At 43.7% G+C, this 14,957-nt stretch overlaps 1 protein-coding gene across 2 annotated transcripts in view; it reads right to left on the bottom strand.

Moving 5' to 3' along the window:
• The window catches only part of CAMK1D (calcium/calmodulin dependent protein kinase ID), a 221,184-nt gene that overhangs the window by 7,941 nt on the left and 198,286 nt on the right, over positions 1-14,957 (bottom strand). For both annotated transcript variants that reach the window (XM_026119316.2, XM_064503955.1), the window contains exons 8-10: positions 14,489-14,567; positions 3,202-3,289; positions 2,514-2,652 (exon numbers count right to left, since the gene is read on the bottom strand). In XM_026119316.2, coding sequence (XP_025975101.1) covers positions 2,514-2,652; positions 3,202-3,289; positions 14,489-14,567 — 306 coding nt within the window. The remainder of the gene's footprint in view (positions 1-2,513; positions 2,653-3,201; positions 3,290-14,488; positions 14,568-14,957) is intronic.

Here is a 14,957-nt window from a genome sequence, read left to right as displayed (position 1 = left end):
GCTGCCTGCGCCCCAGCAGGGTTACTGCGCTCTCCTAAGAGGAGAGTGATTAGAAATATAGCTAGTTTTTCCAGCCTGGTGAGCAAAGGATGGGTAAAAACTAAATGAATGTATTCTCAGTCTATGGCCCTGTGTACACTAGGGATCTTCCTGGCGCTTGTTACACCTTTTATATAGTTTTCCACACTTTAAGGTGTCATCTCAATGCCAGGAATGACCATGCTGTAACTACACTCAGCCGCATCCCATTTCACAGCAGTATCAACATCTGTTACCCTGGCTTCATGTGTAATTTATATATTCCCTCTAAAATACACAGATCTAGATCCTGTAATTAATCTAGACAGTTCAGTGAGGTCCAAAATGAATAAATCAGGTACAGAGGACTGGAATCCGGCCAATACACTTCAGAGATCCCAACTGATTCATTTAGACCTGAGCTCCCTTGCTGGCCTAACACAGCATCTCCGCTCTGGCCTAATACAGGGAGGAGAACTAGGATGCAGCTTGACATAACCTACTCTCAGGGGCAGGTTGTATTTACTTCTCTTCGCTGATGTGAAATTGCTGGGTTTGAAACTACTTGGGAGAGCTCCTTAAAAGCACCATTAATAATACCATGCAGTATTACATTTCGTAACGGTGGCACAGCTGTTTCATGTAACTTGCTGCACGGGACCTTCGTTGTGCAAGAAATCTGTCCCCAGATAAAACTACTGAGAAAGAAAGATGCAGGAATGAGACCTCAGAGGCTGCTTTTTTCCCAGTAGGAGATAATTGGTGGACTCTATTCAGCAGGTCGGCTTTCTCCTAATGACATTCCTTGCATTTACTTTTGGATCTACTCACTGGTTCTTTGGGGTGCCGCCATCTCCGAGCTGCTCTCTTTAATTAATTTCTCTGGGAAAGGAAAGATCTGTATTCTCTGGTAAGCTCCTTTGTTGGATTTAACTTGGGATGCTTGGAAGTCTTTTTCTATTTTTCTGCCTTATATTTCTGGCATAAAAAAAGTTCACTTATCTCAGCACATCTGGTTTTACCCTTTACGTTCTGGCTGTCTTCTCCATCACTTTAAAATGTTCCTTAGCCTGATGCTGTACAGGGACCTGCTGAATTCGGTAGTGGTTAAATGGATTTTCTTCTCTTCCCACATTTCTTGCGCACGGGTATTTTCCCATGACTATTTGTACTACTCAGGGATACTAATTAACACCATTTGAAATTAATCGTCCATTAATTGGATGCATGGAGACTAATCATCCACTAGTTACATTTAACAGCAAAACATGCCGTCAGACGCTCTGAACCTAACTGAGGTCCGACTCGACCATACTGTGGTAGGAACCAAAGTGAAGGCTTGCGTCTCTCCAGTGATCGCTGCATCGCCCCAGCACGGCTGGAGCCGTTTGGCCCCGCAGACAGCGTTTGCCGGTGGCCAGTGCTGCATCGTTCAGGGTGATGCAGGCAGACCGCCGGGGAGCACAGAGATGCTGTCTCACCCGCAGCTGCAGGATTTGGCCCTGGGCTAGGATGAGGTATTGCAAGAGCAGAAGCTATTAGCATTCCTTTTCAAGCACTGCACCTTAAATCCAAATAAAAAATAACCTCATCTAATTGTAAAGTTGATATTCCTCCATTTCAGGATGCAAAAGTCTCTGAAAGTGGACAGATGGGAATGGTAAATAAGTGCTCAAAAGCACGGATTAAATAAGCTTTGTTGCAAAGGAAGCACTTCTGTCTTCCAGATGATCCCTCTGCTGCCATGTCTCCTCTCCTGGCATTCAGAAAAAATATATATCCCAAGCATCTGACTCCATCAGGCAGCTTGGAAATCTCAATTATAGCATATAGCAAACAAGGCAGTGGGCCAAGACTCATCGTGGTGCACAGACTCTATGAGTTTTGCTAAAACAAATGAGCTGCTTAGTACAGGAGCTTAATTTGGCCCAGTAAGAACAAAGCTGGGTCGGCCTGGCAGTATCAGTCTCCCCCATGGAAAATGTAAATGGGAAGTAGGCCAATTTTTACAGAAAACTCTTAATCACAGAACTCAAACGTAAACACTTTGAGTAAACTTCTTCAGCTTTCAGCCACATACAACGTGTTTTGCTGTGAGGGCCTGGTGTTTTTTCCCAGCAAAAAGCTCATATTCCCCACAAGAAGCAGACTCTTCCTCCCCAAAATGCACCAAGCTGAAAACTCAGATTCTTACTACACAAACTTTTTCCCCTGAATCTTTTTTTTTTGGGGGGGGTCAGCTAAAAATGAAGGCCGCAGTCTGTTTTCAGTCGTTGTTTTAAACATCTGCTCGCGCGAAGCAGAAACCACTGGCGGCAAGGACTGCAGCTGGGGCATCAGCGAGGAGAATACAGTTCCCCTCAACTTCCCGGCCGCCGCAAAGCTGGCGGGACGAACGCCGAGCGGTGTCCGCCGGGGCTGACACGCGGCCAGCAGCGTGCCCGTCCACGCAGGGGACCGGCGGAGGGTGACGGCCCTCGCCGCCGCGTACTCACAATCTTTGCGGGCGGCTCCGTCGGGAAGCGGCGTAGCGAGGCTGAGGGCGCTCGACACGCCGGCGCTCGCGCTGTCCAGGCTGCTGCCGAGGTGCAACCGCCTCATGTGCCTCACGACGGCCGTGGCGTTGAACGCTTGCTGCAGGGAAAGAAAGCCAGAGAGCAGGAGGAGCAAGGGTTACTTCTGATTTTGCCCTGGTTGTTGCCAGAACTGGATTCATCCCTCACCCTCCAAACTTCTGCTTGTTTCTTAAGCTAGAAACATCAAGAACAGCTCATACGCAATTCCTTCCCAGTCCTGCACCCCGTCGCTCTAATAATTTGGGACGGGGCAGCCCACAGAGAAGGACGTGTTTGATTACAGGTCCTTCCCCGCACCAGCACAGAGGGTGTCCAAATTTTCATGTCCCTATCACAGCGCTGACTCCAGCTTCACATTCAACAGCTTGCGCAACCAGTTTGATCTCGCAAACTCATTACGTTTACACGCTCAGTCAGTCAGTAGTATCCTACATAAAAGGCCTGAGAGGCCACACAACCTAAGAGTGGACCAACAATTTTGTCTGAAATACAGAGCCAAAAAAGCAGTTTTGCATTTAAGGCACTAATACACTGAAATACGGCTGCCACTTTAGCAGAACTGTATCTCAAAGCTCTGCAACTTAGTCCCTGCAGATGGGTCACTTACTCTCCACTTGCTTTTTGCAAAGTTCTTTCGGATCTGAGCGCTGACAGATTCGTGGATGTTTTTATTGAGTGCTGTATCACCAGCGATCCTGAAACAGAGAAACAAGACAGGTTTTAATAGATCTTTAGCTTTCCTTTAATGGTCTTCTTGTCCTCTTCTCATCAGAGACCTGGTCCATGGTGTGATTGCTCCTACGGTGATGATGATTTCACTTACATGAGGCCTCAAACTTCCCCCTGTTGTCACTGCTGGCAGCAATGGTGGAAAATCTGGGGCAATAAAAGCAAGCATAGATAAGGCTTGTAGGTCTGGCAGCTACAAAGAAGTACGGCCTTATTTTGTTGGTACGCGGCTGCTTTCTATCACCATTACAGCCCTAGTTGAAAACATTCTCCTTTTTTTTCTTTACATCTAAAGGTTTAACGTCAACATGTTGAGACTACTTTTAGCCTCAGCCATGCGGCAGTTTCCAGAGCCACTCCAACCTGTCTGATTTCTGTTTGCACTAGAGATTTTCCTGCCACCCTGCAATGTACATAGCTATTCGTCATGATTAATGCAGATTTACAGTAGAGCAGATACATGGACTCTCTTACTAAAGAAGCACAGGCTGCACATACAGCTTAAGCTAAGCAACACATGACCTAAAAACTTGACTGATGTTGCACAGACAGCTTCCTGAACAGATAAGGACATATTCAAATCTCTGGTAAATACAATTTTTTTCAAGAGAATTGTATTGATTCATTTAACTTGTTGAGACATGAGATCTACTGGAAGAGTAGGCACGGTAGTGAAGTGATGTTGGGCCATGCGCTGGGTAAATCCTGCATTGCTACCTAAGATAGGCAAAACAAAGGAAGCAAAGATTGCCTCCCGTGTTGTATGTGACGTGACATTTTCAGAAATCAATTCTTTAGCCACAATATAGAAACCCCAAGTCTATTAGCAATAGAAACTGGTAAGAAATTGCAGAAGCACAACATTAGTTAGGCCCAGAGCCATCACAGTCCAGGGACCTCCAACAACAGAATCAGCAGGTCTAGGAGACTCGGAGGTCATCTAGCCCATCCCTCCACCCCAGCTCTGTCAAAATAATTGTTGACAGATATTTGGCTAACCAGTTCTGAAAGACCTCCAAAGATGGAGACTGCTGAGGCAATCTATTCCAGTGCCTCACTGTCTCCCAGAAGACACAGAAAGTAGTTTATTCCCTGTGTCTTTGAAGCATCCTTTTACATATTTGAAGACTGTTATCATGTCTTCTCTCCATCTTCTCTTCTCTAGACTAAACAAACCGATTCTCTCACTGTTTCTTCATAACTCATATTTTCTAATCCTCTGATCTAGTGAGCTTCTCTGGACTTCCTCCAACTAGTCCATGTCTTCCTTAAATGCAGTACCCAAACTATTCACTGTTTTTGCACTAAGGCAGCAGAACGGCAGCATTACTTTGTGTTTCTTAAAGATCAAACTCTGCTTACATACCCCAATTTGCTCTTTCCTTTTAATGTGTCCCATTACTTGGAGACATTTTTTTCATTTTGCCCAGATTATTCTGAACTGTAACCCTGTTTTCAAGGGACAAGGAGCTCTCTCCACCTTGGTGTCAACATCTACTAAGTGCTGGCTGGGATCCAGTCTGCTCTACATTGCTCCCCTCCTTTCTGCTGTTATCACTCAACCAAAAAGTGAAAGAGATGAGAGGCACTACTTACTCTTGGGAGAAAGGCAAGGGACTAATCCCACATCTCTCGAGAATGGACAGCCACCAATCCCATCTTTTTACAACTGAGCTAATCTCCATGCAGTTATTCAACAGTACTGGAGCCAGAAGGAAAGCACACAAGAAGGAGTAGGGTTCTCATTCAGAGTAGCCTACGTTCAGTTGGGGAGGGCTCTTGGCCGACCATCAGCATCACATAATCTCGATTTCAAGCAGATGAAAGAACTGGTAACATGAGCAAAACATGACTCCTAAATGGCTAAAGGAACCTGGCACTGTCTCTTGGTTACCTATCCTGTTGATGGAGAAGGGGAAGTGTTTGACTGAGGAGAACTGGAAGATCTTCCTCTGAAGAGGTTGCCTTCTGAACACCTCTCCTGCTGACTTGAGGGAAGTTGGTCTGGATTTCCAACTGGGGCTAGACAGCTAAAATTTTGGTGAGGCAGCATCTAGATTAAGCAACATATTCCCTTTTCCATCATCTGTGCTTCACTAAATATAGGGAACGCTGCCAGACCGCTGTGGATCCCACCCAATATATACTCCTAGACGGACAAGGAACCCTTGGCACCTACAGCGTGGCAGCTGGCCCTGCACCCACCATTTAGTGCACTTTCTATACTTTCATGAAACCATCATGTGAGGTAGTTTCTACAGCTTTACTACAGCCACATCTGCATGACCCAAGTGGCACAATACAGGGTGTCCCTGACCGACTCCAGGTCACTCCTAGTGTCATCAAGGAATGCTGTACCCTGCTCTGAGATGAGCCAGCATCCTGAGGAGAGCAGAGTTGTACTGCCTGTCCTGCACGGCTAGTTAGCGCAGGTGCACAAGTGCATATACTCACGCACCTACCCTTGCACGTGGCTCGGTCTTTTGGTGCGGATGGGCTCTAACAGTTTCCTAGTGGGACTGCAAAGCAGGCTGCAAACTGCTAGTCAGAGTCACTCCAGAATGACATAAGCGCTCTGCTCCATCCAAGGACACCTCCCTGATGAAGGCTCCTGCCCTCAACAGGGTACGAGCTGGGAGCCCTGACTGTCAATACAGGTCTGTGGAAGAAACCTAAATCGTTTAGCCAAGCACTTAATAGGCAGACAAATACAAGCCAGAGTATCAGTCCAATAACTGATCATAAAGATCAAGCTGTAAAGAGAAAATTACTTGCATTTGCAAGGAACATTTTTTTCCCTCTGAGGCTAATGAAGCATTTTGCTTTATGAACAAGTGTGTTAACAAGCTGCATGAGAACAGATCATATTTCCCACTTGTCAAATTTTATTTTGGAAACACAGGCAGAACAAGTTCTTGGGATATGATACCCCTGCCAGCTCTCCCAGAAGATCTTTCCTGTCAGTCTCCACAAGGATTCGAAAATGCATTTTTGCTATATGAAACTTTTCATCAGGCATGTATCTTATATATAAGAGATATATATTTTTGAGTCTAGGGATCATTTTCTGAAATGATGGTGAGGTTTGGTCTGCTGGTTTCAAAAAGACTTCCAATAGCTTACAAACTGTTTCGACTATCACTAACTTTATGTTTGCAATGCAGTTCTGGTAATGCTGGAAAAGTAGTCTCGCTCTTTAGGTGTTTCTCAAACAGTGAGACGAGTAAGTGTTTACTTCACAAGGGGATGGACAGACGCCCGTGAAGTTCTGGAACACTACAGTGATGGGGATCATACTAGATCTAAAGTCTCTTCAGAAACATAAGCAATAATCTTTTAGATGATTTTTTTTAATCAGAGCCAAATAACAACAACACTAGGGCTAATCTAGTACAGCAGAATAGGTTAGAACATGTGCTGGGATGCTCAACAGTGTGGCCCAAAATGCAGCTCAGGCCACAAAACGCTCTTCCAAACAGCATCTGAAGAATTATCCTGTTAACAGTACAACAGTACTGTAACAAGAGGACTGTGTATTTATGCTGTATTTGCACATGGAGGATCTTCAAACTTTTATAAAATACCTAAGAAAACCCCAAAAGATTGTTATTGCCCATTCTCTGGTGGTGTTCTGCTGAAGGTGTGGTGGTTTAAGGACAGAGGCAAAAGAGGTGGAGGTTAGCAGGTAGAAATCATTTCTTTTATTAGATCAACTGGTAGAGCTTGAAAAATTAGATCAAGCTTTTGTGCACACAAACCCACCTGAAGTGGGTTTCATGAGCGTCATCTCGTCTATTCTGAACGTATTTAATCATGAACTTTAGTTCCCATGCTGAGAAGATGATGTATGAGATTTAATAGAAATACTAGTTTTACAGCACTTCATAATCTCCTGCCCACCATTCACTAACTCTCCAAGTCGGCAGGCCATAAACCATCCTGCTTTATTCTTTTAGGAGAGAAATACCTTAACTTTCCTTTTTCCTCGCTCCCTTGCACTTGCACAGCATACCCTTCCACAGGAGTCAGCCACACTTGCTGTGAGAGACAGCCATCTTCTCTTTTAGAAATGGTCAAACCTATGTGTATCTAGTTAAACCCTAAGCAGTAGTTCTTCAGTTTGAATTTAACTTTGACTCTAACTGCGTCAGGACTGAAGCTTGTTTTCTGAAATCCTGCTTGTTTTTTCCAACTGCACCAGTTAGCCCAGTGAAAGATACTACTTTTACCTACCATACACACACACACACACACACACACACAATGAAAACTAAATTAGAATAGCATATGATCTATTTTGATGCTGAGCCTCACCCAGAACTGAGCAAGGATTGATTACCCTAGTTGGAACTGGGCTTTTCTCTCTGGGTCACTGTTTTGCAGGGTTTGAAAGCAGCTTCATCCTGGCAGCTGTTTGGGGAAGTTTATGTTGAAGCTGGTATTTCATCCAGTTGCAAACATGTAAGTGTCTATATCACATGAGACAGTAAACTGCAGCTTGCAAAATTGTCTAAGTCTTCATTAGACGTCTCAGAGCAAGTGGCTCTGTAGAAGTTTATTTTGTAGCTACCAACAAGACTTTATGAAGTTTAGGAACTGGACTGAGTCTAATGAACTTCTCAGAAATTAACAGGTGAAGCCTTCAAGGGGCTGAGCCAGTGGAAGGACCTAAGGAGGCCCAGGAACATGCAGAACTGGATACCAAGACCACAATTTGATTACTCGCCTTCGCAAATACTTCCAGTGAAGCTAACAGGGATACTTCGCTTGGATAACTGTAATAACGCTGGCTCTGCATATGAGAGGAATCTAACCTAATGATGAAATATTATTTCACATAATCTAATTTATTCTAGCTCTCTATCTGGGTTCAAAGCTATCACAGCAATTTATCTAGCCATAGCACTTCTAAGCTTTGAAAGGAACCTCCGACAAAGACAAAAACAATAAGTTTCCTTGTGGATGATTCTGTGTTAACATACTGCAGGCACATGTTTCTCCCTGCCCGCAATGGCAGGCGGGGTCTTTCATCTGGTATTATTTTCTGAACCTTCATACTCACTGAAGGCAGCCAACTCAAACGCTGTGCTGGCCAAACAGGACTTGGAAATACTCTGGAGTATGATGACAGGAAACATAGAGTTAGCTCTAATGGATAATACTGAAGGATCATAACTCTTCTGATAATATATATATATACACACACACAGATGCATGTGTATAAATACACACACACATACAGTATCAGTAATGCTCCAAAATAAATAGAGTGCAGGGATGCACTAGATAAGAGTTTGATTTAATGTTGTAAACATCAGCAGTCCCCTTCAGGGAGCCCTTTTCACACTTCAAACAACATTGTCTGAGAACTGAGCTCTTTATAAACCATGTCCTTTCCCTGGGTGGAAATTATTATCTGGCTAGTGCAGTCTCACACATAATAAACACTCAGGGTCACGGTCACAATTTGCAGAGGCTCAACCCTTATCAGAGCCTCGCGATTCTTTAGGCGTAGGCAGGGAGGGAAAGTTAAGCCGTTGATGACCCCTCCGTGTCCTGCAAGTCTCTCTGAGATACACAGGGACATGTGAGTAACTCACAGCCTTCCCCAGACGTGGCCTCTCTGCACCTCTGAAAAGCAGGGACGGACTTTCCCCCCCTTTTCATAGGAGAGCTGAGATCTAGGGATGCATTGAGAACGGCCTTCTCCAGGACCTAGGATGGATGTCAACACGTCCGACATATCCGCCCTCCCTCTCTACCAGCAGTGGAGAAGGGTGAGGGCCATGGTCGTACCTCCCGACACAGGGGTCTAATTTAGGTGCCGCAGCCGCCTCCTCTCCTATACAGTCTTTGTGTCCATACAGGGTGGTGACACAAACCACCCCTCTATTTATGGTGCTGCGAGACGTGGACAGATGTCCCAGGCTGTCTCTGGAGATGTAACAGGTTTCAGCGCACAGTTCTAAATCCCGCCTACGGTCACCAGGGAAATGTGCGACACAGCAAATAAATCCATGGCACATCTTCCAAGTCCCATACCACCCTCTTAACTGTTGGACCTTCTCTGCTCCCTTCGAGGATGGTTTTCTTTCCCTCTGACCCACGGCTGGAGGCTGAATTTGGGGGTGGTCCTTGGGCTGCAGGACTCAGCTTGACCTCACAGGGAGTTCAGTGTGATCCTACAGCTGCAAAAAACAGGTCCTCGATTTTCTACTGCTTGCTCTTAATCACTGCAGACCGAGCTACTGGCTTAGAACAGAATGTGGATTCTGACATGGCAATATATTTAATGAACTTAATCGCTGTCATTAATATGAGCTCGGGAAACATTAAAATGTATCAAGCTGCAGCACAATTATACCACTCTTTTGTTACCTTCGTTTTCCATGTCATTTTTGAAAAGTCACAATGGAACAACCAAACAGAACATTACACCTTCGCAACACTTCATAAACACTGCAAGCTTAAGTGAAAGATAAGCTATAAAATAAATATCTTTTCTGATGGAAAGCATAAATCACCTATATGTTAAACTGGAGAAATCTGTGTAAATGTACAGATTGTACAGGCTGGGGTGTAATCACTATACCAACAGCTCTTACATATTGTACTGTTTCTGCTACCATACTTCACTGCAGTTATTAGCCTCCCTTTCTGCCAACTCCAATTTTAACATACTGTTCCCCTGCCAAGGCCATTTGATTATAAATAAAAAAAAAATCACGTAAATGAAGGCATGTGGGGAGCAGATACAGCACAGAAAAATTGGCCACTGGAAAGACGCATTTACTTTTTTTAGGGTCTGATCCTGTACAAACATTTAGTCATGTGCATAGCTGGATATTCTTGAGTAGTTTCCTGAAATTCAAAGAGATTATTAACCATACAAGCACAAATGTGACATCTTGCAAGATCCAGTTCCTGCAAGTCTTACCAATTTACTTGTTTGGAAATCTTTATTAAAAACCTGATAATTAAAATCAGAAGTATATTTTGGAATCACTTTGATATTTGCAAATGTTACAGTGAAAGAACAAAATCTCGTGGCCAGCCAGCCGTCTCTTGCATAGTTAAATATTTTTACCACAATCCAATTATAATGTATTTGTAAATATTCTTGCTTTGATAAATTTCTTCCTAATTGTTTGTGGCTGATCCCAAAGATCTATCATTCCAGGAAAAGATTTCATGGGTGGAGGAAAGCTGGAAAATGTCACTATATGGAGCCATCTCATCTGTTATACTAATTATTTATCATTTGTACAGCACCAGTTACTTGAGTAGAGGCTCTGTGTTCAGCTGTGGAGATAAGGAACAAAACTCCAACTCCCAAAGGAGTCAGTGGTAAAATTCCTATCGACTTCAGTGGAATCAGGACTTCACTTCATGTGAACTATATGGCTCAAAGATGCTTCTCCCTTTATGTTCTTCTACTGGTCTTGCAGACAAAAGATACCTTTTATGAGATGCCATTAAGGGCCACTTCAAGTATAAATGCTCCCCAAGAACATATCATTTGTGGGACCACCTGAAGCCTGCTCTGACCATCTCCTCGTGCCAAGCCAGTAGGGTTATGCACCTCATCACTTTTCATCACACAGGGAGAAGGCAGCACTTTGGAGACAGACTGGAAGGTGGGATTTGCAGTGAGGATGCATGCTGGGACATGAGTGCTCATAGGAAAAGGCAATAGGGGATGTCCTCATTATAAAAGTCTTGGTAGCCTCTCTCCACTGCCTAAACACTTGCACCATTATCTCGGACTGCTGCAACACTGAACGCAACCACAAGACAGAAGAGCTCAAGCCTGGACTTGCTAGAAGCTTAAATATAGCCAGGCTGAGGAAAGAACTGAGCTGGCCATTGAGAGGAAGCACAGAGCTCTCCTCATCCACAGAAAAAGACTTCTTCCCCTTGTTCAAAAGGAAGGTGAGGACGCCACTGCAATAGATATAATGGCTAGAATGAGACAAAAAGCAGTAAAAACCTCGTTATTTCCTGACATGAGCAATCCGGAAGGAAAATGCTTCTTGAGTAGTGGCTTGGCAAAAGGAGATCGTAGCATTAAGTCTGAAACAAGAGATAATATCCAGGTGAGTAGCCTTGATGCTTATCTGAAAAGACATTTTACCAGCATTTATCACTGTAGGATCCAAACCCTCAGAAAAATCACTGCACCACTCCCTGGAGAGGCTGACAACTGAAACATTGATGTTACAGGGAGTTTTTCAGGGGAAGGGGGAATGAGATATCAAGTCATTTACTCATGAGCACACTGGTGAGGATGGAGCCTGATCTGAAACCAGCTCTTCTGACACCTCCATGCTTAGCTTTCACTGTACAACTGCCCTTCCACTCTATTTTACCAGCACGCACTGCCTGTGCTGCCAGCCGCAGCCTGCAGTTGATGTTGCAGAGAGGTGGAAACGTGGTGAATATCTGAAGCCTCTCTACTGTGGTGTCGTCTGCATGTGGGACATCTCTAAGGCTGTTCCCAGGCCATGCTTTACACAGCAGGGAGGTGAACGAGCCTTGTGAACAAACGATGCCTGGTAAATCAGCCTGGGAGAAAGACTCCTTCCATAGAAATGGGTGGAAGCCCTGTTTTGGGGGTTGTTTTTAAATGGAAGATAGAATTCTGTAGAAAATATCAAAAACCGTGGAACAGCCCATGAGTTTCCATTGGCCTCTGGCCATGACATGCAACGAAGAAAAAAAAAAAAGGAATGAAAACACTTTTTATCATTTTGTTCCTTTCGGAGGGCCCAGAAGCTGTGTGTGCTACAAGTGCCACGTTTCTTTGTTGCACTCCAGCAACCAACACAGATGCAGCTGGGCCAACAGCTGGATGTGTACACATTGTGTATCTTGGATGTAAGGCTTTGGAAAATCTGTCTTTCAGTTATACAAATGGTCACCTTGTTCTCTGCTGGGAGTTGCATTCCCGTTGTTTATTCTGTATTTCTAATATTGACTTTTGTAACTTGTTTAATTTCCTGAGGCTCAGGTCAGTATCATTTAAAAAATGCATTTTTTTCCTCTCACAAAAGCCGACTTTCATTTCCCAAATTTCCTTTTGTCACATAGACAACAGAGTTATTGATGGGAAACACACTTATTGATGGGATACTGGAGAAAGGGCAGACCTAGGTCTTGACTTCTCCCCATCTCTCACTTGTATTGATGCCAGCCACTGATCTAGCTAATAACCATCTGTAAAATGTTTCTCGTTGTCAGTACAGGAAGGACGAAAAGCAAGAATCTTGCTTTTCTTGATGATTTGTGTTGTCTTCTACATCTCAAGTCTTTCCTAAAACTTTTTTAATTGCAAAAGCTGAGCCTCAATCTTATCCTCAGTCTAATTTGTACTCACAGCATCTCTGACAATCTGCAGTCAGGCACTGGTACATCATTCCCAATATGAAGAAATCAGTGCCATTTCACTGTATTTCTACAGCTTTTGTGGTTACAACTTATTGAATTGCTTCATGAGTGCCAAATTGTTAATTAATGATAGGGGTAATTCATCAGCCTGCATATTGGTAAAATGTTATCAGCAAGTAAGCCGGAATGGTATTTTTCCTCTGTAAAAAGCTTTGGAAGGTTTTACTTTCCATTCTGTTCTAGGACTGAAAGCAGCAGCGAGATGAGACAAACCAGCAAGTGTCAGAGAGAGGGTCATTAACTCCTTGAAGCCAAACTGAAATATTTGCTCTAGAGCTACCAGTTGTAAGTTTTACTCTACATTGAAATTTAGCATGATTTTAAGCTGAGTACCAGGATTGCTATCCCAGTTCTACCCTTTTAGTGCTGGAAAGGTAGAGGACCATGTCCAAACTCCATGTCAACTGAGGCAGCAGCAATGAGCTGGAAAAGCTCACCAGCCTCAGAGGGACGTAGCCTCTATCTCCTGAATTCATGTCTTCAGCTACCAGTAGAAAGTAGGGCTGCCTTGAAACCCACTAATAACTTCTATGCCTGTGCTTTTACAAGCATGCATTTTACACTCAATTATACTACTCAGCACTAATCACTGGACTCAAATTCCATCACCAAGACAGCTTTGCAGTCCATCAAGCTATTGAACTAGTTATGACACTAGTTCAGTGGCTTTTACAAGTGGCTAAGTACACTCAGGAAGAATTTCACTGCCTTGGGAAATACATGGACTAATGCTCTTATTCAGCCAGCCCTCCCTAAAACTGCAAAAAGGAATGATATTTGTGGTAATTGTGTTAGCAAAAAACCAGTCTAATGCGTGCCTTGGTTGAAAATATCATGTCACTGACTCCTTTCTTTTGCAACTATTATAACCACAATTTCAAAAAATAATAACTTGCTTTGTATATAATGGGCCATGCCCTAAAAAACTTATATCCAAAGTCCATTTTTGGGTGCAGCTAGCACTGTGGGATGATGTTCAGTCACTCAGGACTGGTCAAGAGTATATAAGCCATTCTCCTGCTTCAACTACATAATCTTTGGGCAATGTTAGTCAAGACATCCATTTACAAAGCATCATCTAATTTAAAGCACTGAACAGAGATCTAAATTCTCACTGCAGAGAGAGAGCATTGCCACAGCCAGTTCAGACCCTAGGTCAGCATATCCCTCTCTAGAGGGGTCTCTTCCATTTGACTAGAGAGGGAAAACAGCAGTGCCACATCCTCACGGCAAGCATCAGTTAAGTTCCTGAAGGGCCTGGAGTGAAGAAGTGGACCATCATCATGTGTGAAACACAAACAAGGGCTTCCTACTTCACAAGGGTGCTCCTAAATGCTCTGATACTACCTTGGCGAAGACTTTTACAAACAAGTAGATACCCAACTTTTCACACATCTGCTGACTCCCACCTGAGCTTTTGCCCAAAAATCCAGATTCTGCATTCAATAATTTTGGTGTATCCCACTGCAGCACTAACGTCAATGCAATGCAGCATTTCACTGAATCCTTATACGGGTACTCAACAGGTTTGTACATGAGATTAAAGACTATCATGTCTTTCCAGGAATGTCTGGTGGACAAATATAGGGGTTGTAAGAATACGAACAGAGAGTTATTTAGTAGAGACTAGCGTATGTAGCAGAAAATCTGTTTCCACCCATGAACATAAATGATGCTCTCCATTGTGAGGGTTACACAGAGCAGCGATAGTTGCTTACCAAGGGTGCCGCGCTGCTTGCTCACAGGTATATCTTTTATTAGGGTCTTTCTCCATCAAATTCCGAATAAAGTCTTTAGCTGTAAAAAAAAAAAAAAAAAAAAAAGACAAAAAGACAAAATAATTCAAAGCAATATGGTTGATGCCCAGCTCTGCTGCAAGATGATCAGACAAACACTTAAGTTTCCCAGCTGTATCATACAGCAACCTAATTACTGACAGAACTCTCTGTAGGTTGGTCACATAATGCAAAGAGTATATCTGTTCTAGGAAACTAAGCAGGGCCAGGGAATGTCCCTGTGTGCTGGAAAGCCATCACCTGTTTTGTTGTTGAGTTGTTGCTGGTACAGCTACAATTCTCAACAAGACCAAGTAGCTCTTTCCCACGCAATGCCTGGCACGTTTTGGGAATTAGCACAGCTCATTTCCCATAAGCGAGAGGCATGTATCTCCCTTTTCTGGAGGTAAAG

This window comes from Dromaius novaehollandiae, chromosome 1 (genome assembly GCF_036370855.1).
Source record: "Dromaius novaehollandiae isolate bDroNov1 chromosome 1, bDroNov1.hap1, whole genome shotgun sequence".
Lineage (NCBI taxonomy): Eukaryota > Metazoa > Chordata > Aves > Casuariiformes > Dromaiidae > Dromaius > Dromaius novaehollandiae.
Note: the sequence above shows the minus strand (reverse complement) of the source record. Positions and strands in the feature narration are given on the sequence as shown.